General features: G+C 50.0%; 1 protein-coding gene across 15 annotated transcripts in view; it reads right to left on the bottom strand.

Annotated features, from left to right (window-relative positions):
• The window catches only part of PCBP3 (poly(rC) binding protein 3), a 214,895-nt gene that overhangs the window by 23,873 nt on the left and 171,361 nt on the right, over nt 1-19,661 (bottom strand). For all 15 annotated transcript variants that reach the window (XM_057545909.1, XM_057545903.1, XM_057545902.1 and 12 more), the window contains 3 exons: nt 3,518-3,672; nt 1,424-1,447; nt 215-247 (listed from right to left, as the gene is read on the bottom strand). In XM_057545909.1, coding sequence (XP_057401892.1) covers nt 215-247; nt 1,424-1,447; nt 3,518-3,672 — 212 coding nt within the window. The remainder of the gene's footprint in view (nt 1-214; nt 248-1,423; nt 1,448-3,517; nt 3,673-19,661) is intronic.

The following is a 19,661-nucleotide window of genomic DNA, read 5'->3' as shown; positions in this document are numbered from 1 at the left end:
TGGGCTGGCTGTGACCCGGTCGTGACCGGGAGGCACCTGAACTGCTGGTGTGCGCTTCGGGGCTCCGCATGGCCACCCCTCACTCACATCCCTGCCATGCGGGGCTCCCGGCGGGTCCCGGCCGCATGGGGCTGGGCGCAGAGCTGCTAGGAGGCCCTGGCCTCCTCCCTCCCGCCCTCCCAGAAACAGCACGTGGCTCAGGGCGCCAACTCACCTCTTCACGCATCTTCTTCACGGTCTCTCCTTTCTGGAACAGAGGTTCAGACAAGGGAGGGGGTCACTCGGGCTTCCACCACAGGCACGGGAGGCCGGGCGCCTCAGCGCTCGAAGGTGGGCTCTGGGCCCGACACGCGTGACTCCCCGGCCCGCCCGCCACCTCGCCCAGGGCGCAGGCTGTGGGCTGGGCAGACCTGGCCCCAGGGACCCGATGCGGCTCCCCGCTGGGCCCGGGCGCCTGCTCCCCGGGGGGTTTGCTCCCGTCCCCCAGCCTCACAGCCGGCAAAGCGGGGCCAGGCCCTCGGGTGATCCCACGAGGAACTTGCGAGAAGAAGCCTGACTCTGAGCTCCGGGGGTTCCCCCACCATTCAGGGACCACGAGGAACCAGCGAAGCCAGAGACGGTCGCAAGGAATGGGGGTGCGGGGTCCTGGCCCACCTCTCTCCTACACGCACCCAGCTTCCAAACCAGCGCTCACTTTCCCCAGGGGAACGGTTCTTTGAGAATGGACTCACCACCACTCAGGCCGGAGGTGGCAGACTGCTCCCAGGAATGCACGTGGGAACTGGTACTGAGCTCTCAAACCCGGGAAGAAGGACTGGCCACCAGGGCAGGTGGGCGGCGGGGCTGCCTCGGGGGATGACTCCCCGGCCCCCACAGGGCTGGACAACGGGGAGCTCTGCGACCGGCCTCGTGGGGGTGCAGCCTGAAGGCGACGGGGCAGGATTCCAGTGGCATCCTCACTGCTCACCTGGCACACACCGTGTGCGGCTCACCCCCCTGCACAGGGGTGCTCCAGACCTCACTGTCCCTCTGAGATACCCCGGTAGAGGCAGAGTTCACTCAATAATTACCTTCCTGGGACTTCCCTGGTGGCACAGTGGTTAAGAATCCGCCTGCCAATGCAGGGGACACGGGTTCGCGCCCTGGTCCAGGAAGATCCCATGTGCCGTGGAGCAACTAAGCCCACGCGCCACAACTACTGAGCCTGTGCTCTAGAGCCCGCGAGCCACAACTACTGAGCCTGCGCTCTAGAACCTGCGAGCCACAACTACTGAGCCCACGTGCCGCAACTACTGAAGCCTGCACGCCTAGAGCCCGTGCCCTGCAACAAGAGAAGCCACCGCTCACCGCAACTAGAGAAAGCCCACGCGTAGCTACGAAGACCCAAGGCAGCCAAAAAAATAAGAATAAAAAAAATAATTACCTTCCCGATGATGCTGCCAACTTCCTGTGGGAAAAGAATCACAGAAAGATGACGTCACAGAGCAGAAGGAGCAAAACCCCTGCGACAGGCGCCACAAGGGCGTCCGCCTTCCGGGTCACGCACGCGGACGGGAGGCTGGGCGGTCGGGAGGGAGTGGGCAGACAAAGAGAAAGAGAATGGCCAGCTGCTGTCCAGATAAACATGCCAACGGGTATCACCTGTGCACTTAAGCCCTCAAGGAAACCCTGAAAGAAATGGATGAAAGATAAAATCTCCCCCAATGATTTTGTGATGTATAAAAATTTAGCGCTGCCATTGCTATTTGACTTTTTTAAAAAAATGTAGAACACTGAAAAACTCTGGAGCACACCGCCATGGTTCTAAAGCCTGGGGCCTGCAATGGTTCAGACGCGCTCCCGGCCAGGACTGCCCGTCGCAGCACCGCCCAGCCTGGGACAGACCCACGGGCTCCGCCACGGCACCTCAGGGAGGCGGGGCCAGCCTGCTTCTAGCTGCAGAGAGCGGCTTCCACAATCAAACTCATCTTCCTCATTACAGTGAAGCCCTCAGCGATCACAGTGTCCTGGGAAACGCCTCAGTTCTGCGAGGCCAGGAGGGCGCGTGTGCAGCAGGGGCTGTGGCAGCAAAGGGCTGCTGGGCACGGGGTGGTGGCCCCTCCGGCAGCCAGGGCGCCTCACCTCCCAGGGGCAGGGTTTGGTACTTGCTGTGGCAGCAGCTGCTGGAGGGGGGGCCGTGCATCTGACCTCAGACTGTCCTCCACGGTATACACCCAGCTTCTGACAACCTTGACTAAATGCTACCCACCCTGGGAGCCGGAAAGGCGGTCAGCATCCCTCCATCACGGAAAGGGAGGCTGTAGGTGTGAGCACCAGTTTCCAGAAATCTAGGGAGAGCAGTGCCCCAGGCACTATGCCAGCCTCTGCCGTCCCCTGGGTTTCTCATGGTACAAACACCAGACAGAGGAGCCAGGATGAACCCTGTGCTATTGGACTGGAATAGGGGGTGTGAACTCGGAGCCCAATTTAGAGATAAATATGGAAATAAACAGTGCGCAAATGTGCGCAGACATAGGTGTGTATGATTCTACACACACCCACACCCCCCCCCACACACACACAAACACATATTCCCTAGCTCTGTCTGGGGCCCACAGCAGCCCAAAAGCCATGAGCACCCCACGTGCCCACCTCTGGGCTCTAACACCATCCCACCATCCTCCACTCAAGGGAGTCGGGTTCTCTAGAGAAACGGCTGATTCCAGGACCAGTGGGAAAGTAAGGATGAGCGACAGCGGTGTGCAGAGAGGACGTGCAGTCAGAACGGTGGGTCCCCCAAGAGGACGCAGGCCAGCTCGGTGGGGCGACCATGGCCAAGTCAGGGACAATGTGAGCATCAAAATCAATAATGACAGTGTGGGGACAGCGTGGGGAAAGCATGGGGGGTGATGCAAGCAGAACAGCAAACCCTGCGTCCAGGAAGCCACGAATGAAGCAAGGGTGGCACACAGGACGTTCACGCAGCTCCTAAGGACCTGCCAGCAAAGACACCCTGATGACTGTGGAAGAGGAGTTGGGGAGACGCCCAGCAGGTGCCCCCCACCAAGTGACACCCTGAAATCCGGACTACCTGATAGGAAAGCTTCTGTGACACTCCTGCCAACGGTGAGGAAACGTCAGAAAAAGCCAAAGTGAGGGACATTCTTTCTACAGAAGAACTGGGTGGGAACTTTGCTTTCAAAGCAAAAGGCAAAGGAAGCGTGGGGAGCGCCTGTCTGAAGGGCAGCCCTGGGATGACCGGTGCACTTGAGTGGGGCCCTAGCCACCTGGCCGGCACGTGTGCATCAGTGTTAGTGTGCTGGAGGAGAACGCCCTCACGTGTAGAAAATACACACTAGGGCACAGGGGATGGGGCAGCAGGCGTGCAGCTCAGTCGCGAAAGGTTCTGGGAGAAACGTAATCTGGACGGCACTGCAGCTGCTTTGTAAGTCGGAGATTGCTTAGAATTTAAAAAGCCTAATACGAAACGAAGACCCCTGCGGTGGACGTGCCTCCCTCCCCTCTCCCACCCCTGTACCTTTCCGTGCATGAGCAGGCGGATGGTCAGCGTCACGTTCAGGCCACCTTCTGAGACCTTGGACTCCATCTTTCTTCCAAAATGTAGCTGGGGGTGGTGGCTCAAGGTGCCGAGGGTGCCGTGAGGAAGGACGGATGGGGCCCAGATGGTGTCACCTGGCAAGGGAAGGCACACGTCAGGTGGCCGGGCCCGGGCAGGCGGGCGGGTCGGTGGGCTGCCGCCTTCAGCATCGCTGCTGGGGAAAGGCAGAGGCTTCCCGGGCACCCCAGTCAGCACGAGGAAGGGGTGGCCCCGGGACTCACGGTGTGGCACCTGTGGGGGCCTGGGGTACATGGCAGGGGGGATGGGCCTCAGGGAAAGCCCGCCAGCGAGTGACCTGGCCTCACTGCTGACTAACGCATGGTCCTGGGCCTCAGTGTCACCTCTGTGATGAGGGACACCGGACCAGCTCCCTCAGCCGCTGGAGGGGAAAAGGGGTGACCAGCAAGCCTGGGGACTCCCGTGTGTCTGCTCTGCTGTCACCTTGGATCTGCCCATTTCCTACCACATTGGTGCCAGAATCCTCCCCTTCACCCTTAAAAAGCCAGGAGATTACAGATTTGTGTTCCCTTTATGTCTAGAGTCGAGATTCCTTAGTTATCCTCATTCTAAAGTGGACTCAGTCTCTATTAACTAAACTGCCAAACAGCTGAGTGTCCCCCTTTATAAAGTTTTCAGAAAATGCTTTACATCCCATATCACGGGTCCGCTTATTGTATAATTTCTGCAGTGTATTGATTCAGCACTTCGCCCTCCAGGCAACATTTAGGCTCCGTTTTAAGATTTACAGGCAAGGAATGGTCACAGTAGCGGACCTGAAGGACGGTTGGAGAGCAAGGTGCGCGTGCGGGTGACTCAGCCTGACTGTGTGGAGGACAGAGCCGAGAGGCCCCCGCCCAAGGTCTGCACAGCGTCCAGGTCCGAGTTCAAACGATCGGAGTGGCACCAAATAGACACGGCTCTCTGCCACGCAGACACCCTGCAGCAGCCCTGCAAAGCCCTTCCTAAGCTCAGGGTGCGCACCAAGGCTAAGGTGCCTGCACCGATGAACCGGACGGTGGGGGGTCCAGGCGGGGATGCCACGCCTCCTTTTTAATTAGAAACATCTCCGCCAGGGTCTGGGGCCATCTGTTATGTAAATGTTTCCAGCCTGCGGTGGAGAAAGTGGGTCAGCGAGCGCCAGGGGTGCTCCAGGCTGCAGGCCGTCAGCTGCCATCAGTCACACGGGCCAGTGAGCGCCGGCCTGCTTCACGTGGCCACGAGTGGGCATCCCAGGCCTCCGTGGACCCTGGGCACGGAAGCAGCCCCGGGGGCTGTTCAGGTCAACCAGACTCAGAACCCCCGATCCTGAAGAACCCACCCTGAGATGGCAGGCGAGGGGCGCCGGGAAGGTGGGGGCATCCTCTGGCCATCCCGCCAGGACCCGGGACACCTCCCATCAGAGGCCACCCCAAGTGTGCTGGGCCTGCTTCCCACCTCTGTGGCGGCCAGGGATGCCCTGCAGGAAGCAGCAGCTGCACTCCTGTGGGTACGGCCATCCACACCACGCCAGGCGGCCAGTTCATCAGGAAAAACCTCTTCCTGTGACTCCCTCCTCCCCACACTTGGTGTCCAGAAACCGGCAGATCCCTCTCGCCAGCGAGGACCCCTCCATCTGTCCTCCTCATGCTGGGGATTTAATGTATTTTACTCCACTTGATGAGAGGAAGAGGAGAAGCAGACACGGTCCCCCGATGGGGCCTGGCAGGAGGCCCCCCCTTCTTGCCTCCCCCCCACCGCCGGAAGCCCGTCTAGTCCGTGGTTCAAATGCCCCTCTGTGCTGACACCATCCTCAGATGCGCCTGAGCCTAGATCTCACCCTGCACCCCACTCCCTGGGCGCCCTGATTTCTGACGGACGCCCCCAGTCCACGTGCGCAGAGATGGGCTGTCATGTCTGTGTTCTGCTCAGGCCCAAGACCTGGCACGATGACCCCTTCTCCGACCCACCCCATTTGTTACCAAATCCTGACACACGGGGGCAGCGTCCGCGATTTATTCCTCTTTTCTAGTGTCTTGAGGAAGAAGCTGGTGGCATGGATTTAAACCCTTACTTTTGGCCTGATACAATGTTCAGTTCTATAAACTTCTCTCTACACGTGGCTTTCGCTGCGTCCCACACATTTCTATATTTGTGCTTTCTGTCCACTCATTTCAAAAGACTTAATTTCTCTTTTGATTTCTTTTTTGATTCATGGGATATTTTGAAGTGTGTTATCGAGTTTTCAAATATTTGGAGATTTTCTAGATAGCTTTCTTCTGTTGATTTCAAATTTAATTCCATTACAGTTAGACAGCGTATTTTGTAATACTTGAGATATTTTAAATTGATTCAGAATTGCTTATGGACCAGAACGTGGTCTATCTTGTGTGACTGGGTGGGATGTTCTACAGATGTCAGTAGAGCAAGATGGCTGGGCATGCTTTTCTGTCTGCTTATCCCAATATTGAGTAGGAATGCTGACGTCTCTGTGATTGTGGATGTGTCTGTTTCTCCTGCAGTTCTATCTTTTTTTGCTTCATGTATTTTAAGCTCCATCGTTAGCATCGTAACATCTAGCATTGTTATGTTCTGTGGATGAATTGACCCCTTTACCATTATGAAAGATCCTTCTTTATCTCTGGTAATATTCTTGACTCTGAAATTTACTTTGACATTAATACAGACACCCGACCTTACTACTGGTTAGTGTTAGCATGGTGTCTCTTCTTCCATCTCTTATTTTTAATTTATTTGTGTCTTTATATTCAAAGTGAGTTTCTTGTAGGCAACATATAGTTGCCTACAAGAAACTTTTTAATCTTTTTCGACAATCTGCCTTTTAATTGGGGGTGTTAGGACTATTCACAGTGATTGTTGATGTGGTTGAGTTTAGGTCTATCATTCCACTATTTGTTTTCTGCTTTCACCATCTGTTCTTCGTTCCCCCATGTCTATGTTTCCTCTGCCACATTTTGGATTAATTGCATACACTTTGTGATTCCACCTTGTCTCCTTCGTTCACTTACTAGTCTCCACTCTGGGTTTTGTCACCCAGGCAGTGGCTTCAGGGCTTAGGCACAGACCTCTAACCTGACTCAGCCCGTGAGCTGCGGCCTCGCCGCCTGACGGGTGCAGGACAACCCGACAGCAGGGTGTTCTCCTTTCTCCTCTCGGCCTTTGCCCTGTTACTGCCACACGTTTTAGTTCCACCTATGTTATAGATCCTACAGTACTTTATTTTTTAAATTTAAACAGTCAATTCTCTTCTAAAGGGATTTGGATAATCATAAAAGAGTCTTTCATGCTCAACCATGTAGCTCTGCTATCATTTTTCTTCTACCGTAAGAATTTCCCTTAATATTTGTGTAGGGCAGGTCTGCTGGTGATGAGTTCTCTCAGCTTTGGGTGTGTCTGGACAGTCACCTTCTTTTGAAGGCTGTCTCACCTGGTGCAGAATTCCAGGTGGGCCGTGGTGCCCTTCCCTCCTCACCGCACTGTGTCCGGAGGGGTCTACGGCAGTCTCCCCTTTGTCCTCTGAACGTAACCTGCTTTTCTCTAGCATATTTAAAGGTGTTTCTCTTAATCACTGGTTCTGAGCAATTATGTTATTATGCTGTGCCTTGTGTTTTTGTTCTTGGGGCTTCACTGAACTTCTTGGATCTGCAGTCTTAGAATTTTCATCAAATTCGGAAAATTGCAGCCATTGTTTTCTCGAGTATATATTCTGCTCCCGCCCCCGCGCAGGGAGGGCCTCCACCTGCAGGCATGGCAGGCTCTGCCCTCTGACCCTGTGCCTCACTCCGTGAGGTGCCATTCTCCTCTGCCTCACTGGATGGGCCGCTCTGCTGCTGACCATCCAGCGCCCTTGGCATCTCGGACGCTGCAGTGTCACCCCCAGAAGCCCGGCCCGCATCCTTCTCTGTGTCATCCACGTCTCCACTGAACACGCTCGACCTTCCTCTTGCTTCCTGAACACAGGCTGTACAGTCACAACGATGACATCAGTGTCCGTGTCCCCTGGTTGTATAACTGTCGTCGTTTCTGGGTCGAGGGCCAGGCAGTGGAATGCAGCCCTGACACCGCGTCACAGTGACGAGAGCGCTTCCTGTGTGGGTCACAGAGTGAGCGCCGGCGGCGCCTGGTCACTTCCGGGGGCAGCACAGCCAACAGCCACCAGCCAAGGGTGGAGGAGACCCAGGCGCTGCCTCAAACGAACCTGAAGGCCTGGCCCATCTCTGAGCCGCACGGCTCTTCCCGATTCCTCGGGCGGGATCCTGCACGTGGTCAGGGTGCCCTCCTCGGTTCAGTCCCATCTATAAGGAAATTATCCAAATCTGACCACCCACTCCCAGTGCACGGGAGACACAAATCCGTTTCGACCGCTTTGCTCGGCTCCTCAGCTGGAGGACATGAGTCACCTCGTCCCGCTGACACAAAGCCTGAGGCTAGAGTTAAGGGAAGGGTGGCCGCAGGGACAAGGCCCGGGATGGGAACCCGCAGCCCTCCCCCCGCAACCCAGGTCTCATGTTTGCTCTGATCTCTCCTGTGCAGAAAGCCTGCAGGTGCCCTGCCACAAATCCCAGTGTCCCCGGCCGATGTCGCCCAGCACCGGGAAGGGACACTCAGTCCACGTCTGTGGCGTCCCGAGGAAGGACTCCAGCTGCCCTGGTGTGGGTCCTGCACTGAGGTCACCGGGGGAAGCAGGGCTGGGAGCTGGCCTCAACGCCCAGGCAGGGTGGAAGCAGCCACGTGCTACATCCACGTGTAAGAGCGCCCCCTGGTTTTCAAGGGCATCTGCCCCAGGATGCCAGGCTGGGGAGATCTGGGGGGATGGAGGCAGGTTTTGTGACACTGCAATCCCCTGTGTCTATATGAAACCTCGTGTCCTTCCCTCAAGGACGTTGGGGCCACAGATGGGTGTACACTCAGAGCCAAGGAGCACGTCCAGCAACACGTATCTGTGGCCATTTCCAAGTCCTGCTGCCTGCACTTTGGTGGGGAGACTAAGATCCAGGCGAGCGGCGGGGAGAGCGGGTCTCCCGGAGGTGCTGCGATTCCCTTGGGAGGGAAAACGGGCTGATGTGACACTAGGGGGAGCAGATGCAGCCTCACATTTGCTGCACGGCCGGTCAGACTGTGGAGTCCGCCTGCAAAAGAGACCAGCCTGAGTCTGGAGGAGCCCCGCTGAGCCCGGCCGACAGTCCCCCCCACTCAGATCTGGGCAGGATGGGGTGGAGGGCAGAATCCTGACGATTTCTAAACATACCCCAGGCTTGTGTGACTGGACTCTTCTCCAGTCACAGGAAACACACACAGAGGGTGCGGCGTCTGTGCTGCCGTCCCTGGCAGTCGAGGGGGTGCTTGCACCTAACGAGTACACTCCACTGGCCCCGCGGCGCCTCTGAGCTTTCCGGCCTGCACTCTGCTGCCCCCTACCAGCCACCACCTCCCAGTGTCCAAAGAGGAAGCAGGAGAGAAAGGTACATTCAGGAAGCAAACATATGGGCTATTTGACAGGCGAACTTTATAATCATCACATGTACAGATTCTGTTCATGTGTGTAAAATACACTCATTTACTTTTCACTTAAAACTCCTGGTGGATTTAAGAAGTCAGCATCAATGGGTGGCTCTGGGTAAACTGCTGAAGCTGCATTTAGGAAGCTGGCAGGAGGGTGAAGTTACCTGTGATGCCAAATGCCTGGTCACTGCAGAGGACTATCCTGCCGCTGAGCAGCCAACCCCAAGGGGAGGACTCCTGAGAATGCCTCTGATGGCCCCTCCAGGGACACCTGCCTGGTGAAGCCACATGGTTACCCCTGCTGTGGCACAGCCCTGCTGGATAGGGCACAGCCCTGCTGGATAGGGCACAGCCCTCCTGGATAGGGCACAGCCCTCCTGGATAGGGCACAGCTATCCTGGATAGGGCACAGGAAACAGGGCGTCAAAGACCAGTACCAGAGCCAGTGCTGGCTGCTCCCGCCCCTGTTCTTTCCTACAAGAACACATAAATGCAAGACGCAGGTTGAAATTTGCCTCGTAGGTAACTGGTAATAAATAACTTTGTTAATTCAACAAATATTTCCTGGGCAATTACTAAGCTCAAGGCACTGTGCTGTCCTACAAAGAGAAGTAAACAGGGCACCTTCCTGAGGGAGGGACGGGCCTGTCAAGAAATCCTTATGGTGATACAGGAGCCAGAGGAATGGGAGGAGCACTGGGCCCATGTGGGAGACAGCCCCACCCAATGTGGAGTGCTCTGGGTGTCAGTCACAGGCCAGGCTGAGTCCTCAGGGAGCAGCACTTGGGGGCTGTGAGTGCTCCTGGGGGGAGCTCTGAGAAGGACTGTTGCCCCAACTCCCAGAACTGCCCTTAGGGCAGTGGCTACACAGTTCATCCCATCCCAGGAGGGTGGTGTACCTGCAAGATTCAAGTCTGGGAAAGGAGACGCTGCTGCACCTGGTATCCCAGGGCTCAGCTGGTGGCCTAGGGCTCACCTGGCCATCTTACAATGACAGAGCATGGAGGCCTTGGCACTGAAGTCAAGGTGTGTGTGTGCCACCCCTCGGGGCCTGATTCAGGAGACCCAGGTGGTCCTAGAAGCTGCATTTAAGGTTCTCCAGACTCCTTTTGAGCAAGGCCATGTTTGGGAGCCACTGGTCCTAATCCCCACCCCAACTCTTCCCCCACTCCATCTGTTAGGAATTCTGGGAGGCTGCCAGTAATAGGAACCAACCAACCACATAACCCCAGGCCTGCTTTTCTCCTTTTGTGAAAGAAATCTGGAGGAGGCAGTGAGTTGGGGGCAGGGCAGACGTGGGAGGTAACGGTGAGGAAGTGAAGGCAATGCCTCCTTTCACGAGTAGTACACCTACTTTATATATATATAATGTAATATCTGGGCAACACTGAAAAGTTGCACAAAGGGGATACTCAAAAACACTGTCAATAAGTCAAAATGGAATTATTAAAAAAATGTTGAGTAACCCACAGGAAGGCAGGAAATAAGGAAACAGAGAAACAAAACATAGGGAGAACAAACAGAAAACAAAAAATGAAACGGCAAACTTAAGCCCTAACATCTCAATAATTACATTAAATGTAAATAGTCTAAATTTACCAATTAAAAAAACAGAATGGCAGAGTGGATTAAGAAAAATGACTCAACCATATGCTGTCAATAAGAAACTCATTCACTTCAAATAGAAAGATGTAAGCAGACTGAAAATAAACTCATCGGAAAAGATGTGTCACACAACCACTAATCAAAAGAAAGCAGGAATGGCTATATTAATATCAGATAATATTGACTTCAGAGCAATGAAAATCATCAAAGATGGAGAGAGGCATTATATAAAGATGAGTCAACCCATGAAGAAGCAATAGCAAGCAATCCTAAAAGTGTATGAATCAAACACTAGAACAGTAAAATATGTGAAGACTGACAGAACTGAAAGGAAAAATATAGAAATCCACAATTACAGCTGAAGATTTCAACAGCGTCTCAACAACTGAAAGAATAGCTAGGCAGAAAATCAGCAGGGATATAGAACTCACACCACCATCAATCAACTAACTGGACCTAGTCAACATTTATAGCACATCTGGCACCAGCAGAACACACACAGAATATATACCAATGCAGAACATATCCTTGGCCATAAAACAAACCTCAACAAATTTAAAAGACTCAAAATCGTATGGTGTGTTCTCAGGTCACAAAAGAATCAAACTAGAAATCAATAACAGAAATAACAGAAAAATCTCCAAGCACACGGAATCTAAAACAACACCCATTTAAATAATCCTCGGGTCAAAGAGGCAAACTCAAGGGTTATAAAAATATGTTGACCTGAATGTATAATGTATACCTGAATAAAAATACATACCCAAATAAAAATACAACATATCAAAAATTGTAAAACACAACTAAAGCACTGCCTAGAGGGAAATTTATAGCACAAAATACATATATCAGAAAAGAGAAAAAGTCTCAAACCAATAATCTAAGCTCTCATTTTAAGAATCTAGAAAAAGAACAAAATAAATTCAAGCAAACAGAAGGAAGGAAATAAGACACAAATAATTAAAATTGGAAACAGAAAAACCAGAGAAAATCAATAAAATAAAGAGCTGATTCTTTGAAAAGGTCAATAAAATTGACAGACTTCTAGGACGACTGACAAAGAAAGAAGACAAAACATCATTATAAGGAATGAATCAGGAGCTATTGTTAAGAACTTTGCATACATCAAAGGGATAATAAAGGAACACTAAGAACAACTCTACACAAATAAATTGACTTAGATAAACTGACCCACTCTTTGAAAAAGACAAACTACCACAACTCATCCAATATGAAACTGATAATTTGAATAGCCCTACATAACTGTAAAGGAAATTGGGTTCATAATCTTAAAACTCCCCTGCAAAAATTCTCCAGATCCAGATGGTTTCACTAGAGGATTCTACCAATAGTTTTAAGAAGAATTAATACCAGTTCTACATAATCTCTTTCAGAAAACGGAAGAGAAGAGAAATAGTTTCCAATTCATTTGATGAAGCTAGTATTAGCCTGATACAAAAATCAGTACAAAAGATGGTACAAAAGACAGTACAAAAGGAGAAAACTGCCCTCAAGAATACTGGTGCAGGGCTTCCCTGGTGGCGCAGTGGTTAAGAATCTGCCTGCCAATGCAGGGGACACGGGTTCGAGCCCTGGTCTGGGAAGATCCCACATGCCGCGGAGCAACTAGGCCCGCGAGCCACAGCTACTGAGCCTGCGCGTCTGGAGCCTGTGCTCCCAACAAGAGAGGCCGCGATAGTGAGAGAGGCCCGCGCACCGCGATGAAGAGTGGCCCATGAAGAGTGGCCCCCGCTTGACACAACTAGAGAAAGCCCTCGCACAGAAACGAAGACCCAACACAGCCAAAATAAATAAATAAATAAATTAAAAAAAAAAAAAAAAAAGAATACTGGTGCAAAAATCCTTTAAAAACATTAGCAAATAGAACTCATCAGTATATAATAAGAATTATACACTATGCCCACTCTTCCAGCGATGCAAGGCTGGTGCAGTATTTAAAAATCAACTCGTGTAATCAATCATATTGACAGACCTAAAGAAGATATCACTTGATTATATTGTGCAGAAAGGCACTTGACAAAATTCAACACCCACTCGTGATAAAAACTCTCAGGAAAAAACACAGGAATAGAAGGGAACTTCCTCAACTCGATAAAAAGCATGCACAAAAAGACCGTCGTCCAACATCACACTTAGGGTTAAATCCTTTCCCCTTAGAACAAGGCACAACATCTCTCCTTTCACGGCCATTACTCACACAGTCGGGGAGGTCAGTCAGTGTAAAAAGGCAGGAAAGGTAATGAGACGAAAAGATAAAATTGTCCCTATTTGCAGATGACATGAACTACTTAGGTGTAAATCTAACAAAACGTGTAGGACTTATATGCTGAGAACTACAAAATGTTGAAAGAAATTAAAGATCTAAATAAATGGAGAGACAGAACACAGATTGCAAGACTCATCATAGTAAAGATGTCAGTTCTCTCCAAGTTGACATACAGCTTTAACATAATTCCTATTAAAATTCCAGCAAGAATTTCAGCGATACAGACAAGATCATTGTAAAATCTATATGGAAAGGCAAAGGAACTAGAATAGCTAAAACAATTCTGACAAAGGAAAATAAAGTAGAAGGAACTGGTCTCCCCAATTTCAAGACTTATTATACAGCTGCTGTAATCAAGGCTGTGGTGTTGGTGGAGAAAATCAATGGAGCAGATACAGAATCCAGAAACAGAGCCACACAAATATGCCCAACTGATTTTTGACAAAGATCTAAAAGCAGTTCAACGGAGGAAAGACAGCTTTTTTCAACACATGGTGCTGGAGCAACTGGACATCTGTAGGCAAAAATGGACTTTTTGAACTAAACTTTATACCTTATATAAAAATTAACTCAAAAAGGATCACAGAGTTAAATGTAAAACGTAAAGCAACGAAACTTTCAGAAAAGAAAAGGAAAAATCCTAAGGGTCCATGGTAAGGCAGAATCCTTAGACTTGACACTAAAAGCGTGCTATACAAAAGGGAAAACTGATAAATTAGATGTGTCAAAACTAAAGACCCGTGCTTTGCCAAATAACATATTAAGAGGATGAAAAGACAAGCCAAGACTGGGAGAGAATATTTGCAAACCACACACCCGACACAGAACTAGTTTAAAGCATATATAATGATCAAACTCAACAGTAAAAACGAAACAATCCAATTAGAAAATGGGCAAAAGACATGGACATTTCACCAAAGAGGATAGACAGGTGGCAAACAAGCACACGAGAAGATAGATGTTCAGTATCATTAGCCATCAGGGAAATGCAAATTAACACCACGGGAGGGGCCATCGTTCACTTCTCACAACGGCCAAAATAAACAGCAGTGGCCACACCGAGCCCGGAGAGGATGCGGGGCAGCGGGCAGGCCACTCGGATGCTGCGGGGATGTGGCCTGCTCACTTGGAAGACGGTTTGGCAGTTTCTTAAAAAACTAAACACGCAACTACCATTCGACCTGGTGGTTGCACCCCTGGGCGTTTATTATAGAGCAATAAAAATTTATGCCCTCACAGCAGGCTGTGATTTTATTTGTAATTGCCAAAAACAGGAAGCAGCACCTTCATCCAGTGGTTGGTTAGCCAGTCACGGTGCATCCCTGCCAGGGGCAGCGCGACAGGGACCGCACACGCGGCACCTACTCTGCCACAAAGCCGAACAAACTGCTGACGCTCTCAGCAACGGGAGGAACTTCGGAGAATTAGGCTGAGTGAAAAAAGCCAGTCCCCAAAGGTCACACGCTGTATGATTCCACTTACACGACATTCTTGAAATGACAAAATTACAGAAATGAACAGATCACTGCCTGCCTCGGTCCAGGCTGCATGACCTTACCCTCCTCCCTCCCAGGCTCAGGCTGGTTCGCAAACCCCCCAGTTCCCGGGAGAGGGCAGAGGAAACACTCACGAAGGAACATGTCTTGTGAGGCCAACAAAAGGATGCAGAAAAGTACCAGGAGGCAGAGCGAACCGCGGCCAACCAAGCTGCCCCTCTCTTCCACATTCTCTCTTCATCTGAGTTGGTCCAATTTGAAAAGTGAGTTTGTTTTCAATTTCATTGGTTTCTGGTCTTGTTTTATTATTTCCTCCCTTCTGCTTGCCTTTTCTTTTCTTTTAGTTTCTTAAGGTAAAAGCTTGGATAATTGTTTGCAGACGTTTTCTCATATTAGCATTTCATGCCATAGGTTTCTCTAGAGGCACTGACTTCTTGATTCCTACCAATTTAGAGATGTGCGTTTATTATATATATTCTATTATTTCCCAATATTCCAAAATATTTCCTAAATTCCTTTGATACAGCACATTGACCACATTATTTAGAGGTGCGTGTTTTGATCTTCAAGTATTTGGAAAATTTTAAGTTACCTTTGGTTACTGATTTCTAGTTCAGTTTCACTCTGGTCAGAATATATACTTTTTGTGATTTCAACTGTTTTAAGTTTGTTAGGCTTTTGTGTTTTTTTATACAGAGCATGGTCCACCTTGGGAACACCCTGTGTGCCACGAACATGTCCCTCCTGCGGCCAGGTGTGGCGTCCTGCAAGGCCCCTTGTCCTGTCAGTCACTGAGAGCGCAGCTGGATCTCCAACTACAATCGTGAATTTATCCTCCTCTCTGTTCTATCAGGTTCTGTTTCTTGTGTTTTGAGGCTCTGTTAGGTGACGTATGTACATTTGGGGCGGATGTGTCTTCCTGGACAATTGACCGTTTTATATTCACACAATGTCCTTCTTACCCCTGTCACCGTCTCGTCCGGAAGCCTACTTCTTCTGATATGAGTGTAGTCACTCCAGCCTGGTTTTGATCAGTGTTCACATGACATATCTTTTTCTGTCAACCTGCATTATATTTCATGTTGGTGTCTTGCTGGCTGCACACAGATTGATCTTGCTTTTTTTTCCACTCTGACCATCTCTTACATTTAACTGATCTGTTTACACAATTTACTTTTTATATTTCAGATTTAATAACTGTCCACTCTAATGTCTGTGTATGTGTATTATACACGTGTGTTGTATAATTATGAAATAATTTCAGATTCATGAGTAGCTGCAAAAATAATACAGAGATTCTGTGTACCCTTCACCCAGCTTCCATTTGACATAACTGCAGTGCATTAGCAAAACCAGTAAGGGACACTGGTCAAGCACTATTACCTCAATGGCCCCAGTTTGTACACGCCCTTCTTTTGGTGTATGGGTCTATGGAATTTTATCACGTGTGTAGATTTCCCTAACCACGCACACAAGTGGGACCACCATGCAGAGCTCTGTAGGTGGTCCCTTCATAGGCTCACTCTCCTAGGCAAGCCCTGATCTGTCCTATGTCGCTACAATTGTATCATTTCAAGAACTTCATATAAATCCAATCAAACAAATGCTACTGCTCTTGAGGTCTAGAGCCCAAGTTGCTGTACCTAACACAAGTCTGTTCATCTTGGTGGCTGGGGGCATGGCTGCACCACGACTTGTGCATCCAGTTACCCCATGAAGGACATCTGGGTTGGTTTTGGCTCTGGTGGATTACACATAAAGCAGCTGGCAGCAACAGGGTGCACGTTTTTGTGTGAACACAAGGTTGCATTTTTCTGTGATAAGTACCCAGGACTGTGATTTTTTTTTAACTTTTTATTTTATATTGGAGTATAGCCGATTAACAATGTTGTGATAGTTTCAGGTGCACGGCAAAGCACGACTGTGATTATTGAATCATATGTTAAGTGTACCTTTAACTTCTTAAGAAACTGGCAAATTATTTGCGGGAGCAGCTGTGCTGTTTTCCACCCCTCCAACTGCCCCCCACCCCACGCCCCTGCCCAGGGCAAGACAGACCCAGCACTCTGTTCCCGTCAGCACTTGGGGGTGTCAGTGTTTTACTTCGGCCATTTTTATAGACGGTGGTGACGTCTCCTTGCGACTGAACCTGCTTTCTCCTAACAGCTAACGGTGCTGAACACCCATCCAGGTGCGTATTTGCCATCTCTTCACCCTCTTTGGAGAAGTGTGTGCTCAGGTCTTTTGTCCATCTTCTAATTGGACTGTCTTGTTTTCTTTCCATGGAGGTTAAAGGGCTTGGCCTGTATGCTGTGGACACAGCCTTTTGCTGGATATGTGATTTACAACGATTGTCTCTGAGGCTCTGGTTTGTCTTTTCATATCTTAACAGGATCTTTCATGAAGCAAATGCTTCTAATTGTGTTGAAATACAAGTTCTCAATTTTATCTTCTATGACTTTTGTTTAAAATTTTTATCTTTTATGAGCGAGCCTTCTTTTCCTATATTTTCTCCTAAATAGGTTATAATTTTAGATTTTACATTTGGATGTTTGATCCATTTTGAGTTAATTTTATGTAAGGTGTGAAGTTCAAGTCAAGGGGTTTTTTTGTTTTGTTTTGTTTTATGCATTAGCCAATTGTTTCAACACCACATTTTGAAAAGACTGCCCTTTCTGTATTAAGTTGCTTTATTACCTTTGTCAAAAATCAGTTGTCCATATGTGTGTGGGTGTATTCTTGACTCTATCCTGTTTGATTATGTAAGTGCCTATCCATCCACCAATACCACAATGTCTGGATTACTGCAGCATTATGGTGACATAAAATTACTCCAACTTCAATCTTTTAAAAAATTCTCTTGGTTTAACTAGTTCCTCTGTGTTTTCACATAAATTTAAAAATCATCTTGTTTGCATCTGCAAACAGTCCTGCTGGGACTCTGACAGGAGCTGCGTTAAACCTGCAGACGCACTTGGAAGCACTGGCACCGTTACGTTGAGTGTCCCAGCTGTGAACACGGAGGTCTCTTATTTAGATCTTTGATTTCTCTCATCAGTATTTTCCAGTTTTCAGCACACAAATTCTGTGCATATTTTGTTACACATATAGCAAGTATATAACTTTCTGGAGTTCCCGTAAATGGTGTGCTTTGAATTCTGGTTTCTGATTGTTCATTGATGGTATATAGAACAATACTGACTTCTGTATGTAGACCTTGCTTTCTCAACAACTTGCGAATTATTACTAGTTCCAGGAGTTTTTTTGGTAGCCTTAATGGGATTTTCGAGGTAGACGATCGTGTTTTTTTACAAATAGAAATGGTTTATTTCTTCCTTTCCAATCTGTATGCCTTTTCTTTTATTTACTTGTCATATTGAACTAGCTAGAACTGTGTCCTCTGTTCAGCAGGAGTGGTGAGAGCAGACATTCTTGTCTTGTTAATGATTTTAGGGGGAAAGCAGTAGTTTTTCACCATTAACTATGATGTGAGTTGGTAGGTGTCGCTTACTCCATTGCTCCAGAACCAAAACCTCATTTGGTCTTTTATATTGATTCAATTGGCAAAATCTATTTATAACCAGTACTACTTAGTGAAATTCTGATAAAACAAATTTTCCAATCATTCTTTTTTAAAGGAATATTCAAATCAAAAGAATTCTAGTACAATGACTACTGTCCTAATAAGACATGTAGCTATAACGTGCAGCCAACCGCACACGGTACACAGGCTTGCCCTTATGCAAATGCACTCTGTCCTAACACAGGAGGGCCAGTCCCAGCCCTGTTTTACATATGAGTCCCACAGAACTGAGTGACCACAAGTTGGCTCCAGAGCTCATGCTCCTGACCAGCAGACAGGTGAACTAGTCAAACATAAACCATTGACAGCATTTGTTTCAGATGTGAAGAGAGGAGAGCCACGTTTGAAAGTGGCATGTGATGCCCGAGCCCTGAGGCACTCTTCTGGGGCGAGGGCCAGTAGACTTGGACATTAAAGCAGAAGCCGTTTTACAGCAGTCACACTGCCTACAGGTGCAGCATGCGTCAGCGCGGGATTTCTCGCCCAGAGACGGGAGCTGGAGGAGTCCCGCCAGCCAAGCGCCATCTGAGGCCCGCACGGCTGCAGCGAGCGCACGGCGGCTCTGCCCCGTTAGCTGTGCTTTGTCCAGAGCTACACGCAGGGCCTCAGCTGTGCTGGGGAGAGAGCGTGGAGGGGCCCTGGGGGGAGGGCCCGCACACTTGATTTATCCTGTTTAACAGCTCACTGCCCCGTCAGGCTGCAGGAGGCCAGGACAGCACAAACCCACAGAGCTTCTTGGCTGCTTTCGGCTCCTGGAGGACTCACAGCGCAGAGCACGTCCTGGAGGCTGGGGAGGAGGGAGATTTCTGCAGGAAAATGCTCTCGCCGGCCTCAGGTAACGTTAGAAAGACGCTCGGGCCGACACAGCCTGACTTCAGTGAGCACTGCACACAGCCTGCCGGCTCCTCACTCAGGTGTCTGGACAGACAAGCGTGCCAGGCTGGGAGGCTGGCTGCCTGCTCACCTCCCTCCCTGCTGCAGAGGCCGTGGAGCGCGGGTCTTTCCTCTTGCCGGGAAGGTGTGGGCTTCACCCAGGGATACTCCTGTCCTACATCTGGGGAAGCGCCCAGGGTGTCACCTACATCAGAGCTATGGCTTGCAAACATTCCGATTATTTCAAACACCCCGTTTCAAGATTAATGACACCTCTGTTGCGGAGATGGCAGGACTCCCTTGGACCCGACTCTGGTCCTGCGGTGAGGCCTGGGTGTGGACTTGACCCTCCCGAGGCCGTGGCTCCCGGAGCCCGACTTCTCTGGGCGCCGGCCACTGCACACAGCAGGTGCTCAGCCTGTCTGTGCACCGTTTGCCTTCCCTGGACCCTCAGGCCACACTGGGAGGCTGACCACAGCAGGGACCGTCCATCTAACACTCGGTTCCTAGCAGGGGCCTGTGCTGGGGATGCAGGACCAAGCAAGGAGCAGCCCTCACCCTCCAGGGGCTCAGTTTGGTGGACAAACAGGCTGCAGGCTGGTCCGCTGGCCGTCCAAAAGGCTGAGTCCACGTTCGGTCCCTCCCCCGCCCCTCGGCCATGTGCTCCAAGTAGGTCAGAGAGGCGAAAGCGCCTCTTCTGGAGAGGAGAGGACAGTCGCT

Source organism: Balaenoptera acutorostrata, chromosome 4 (genome assembly GCF_949987535.1).
Source record: "Balaenoptera acutorostrata chromosome 4, mBalAcu1.1, whole genome shotgun sequence".
Lineage (NCBI taxonomy): Eukaryota > Metazoa > Chordata > Mammalia > Artiodactyla > Balaenopteridae > Balaenoptera > Balaenoptera acutorostrata.
The sequence above is the reverse complement of the archived record's forward strand: the minus strand, read 5'-3'. Positions and strand labels throughout refer to the sequence as shown.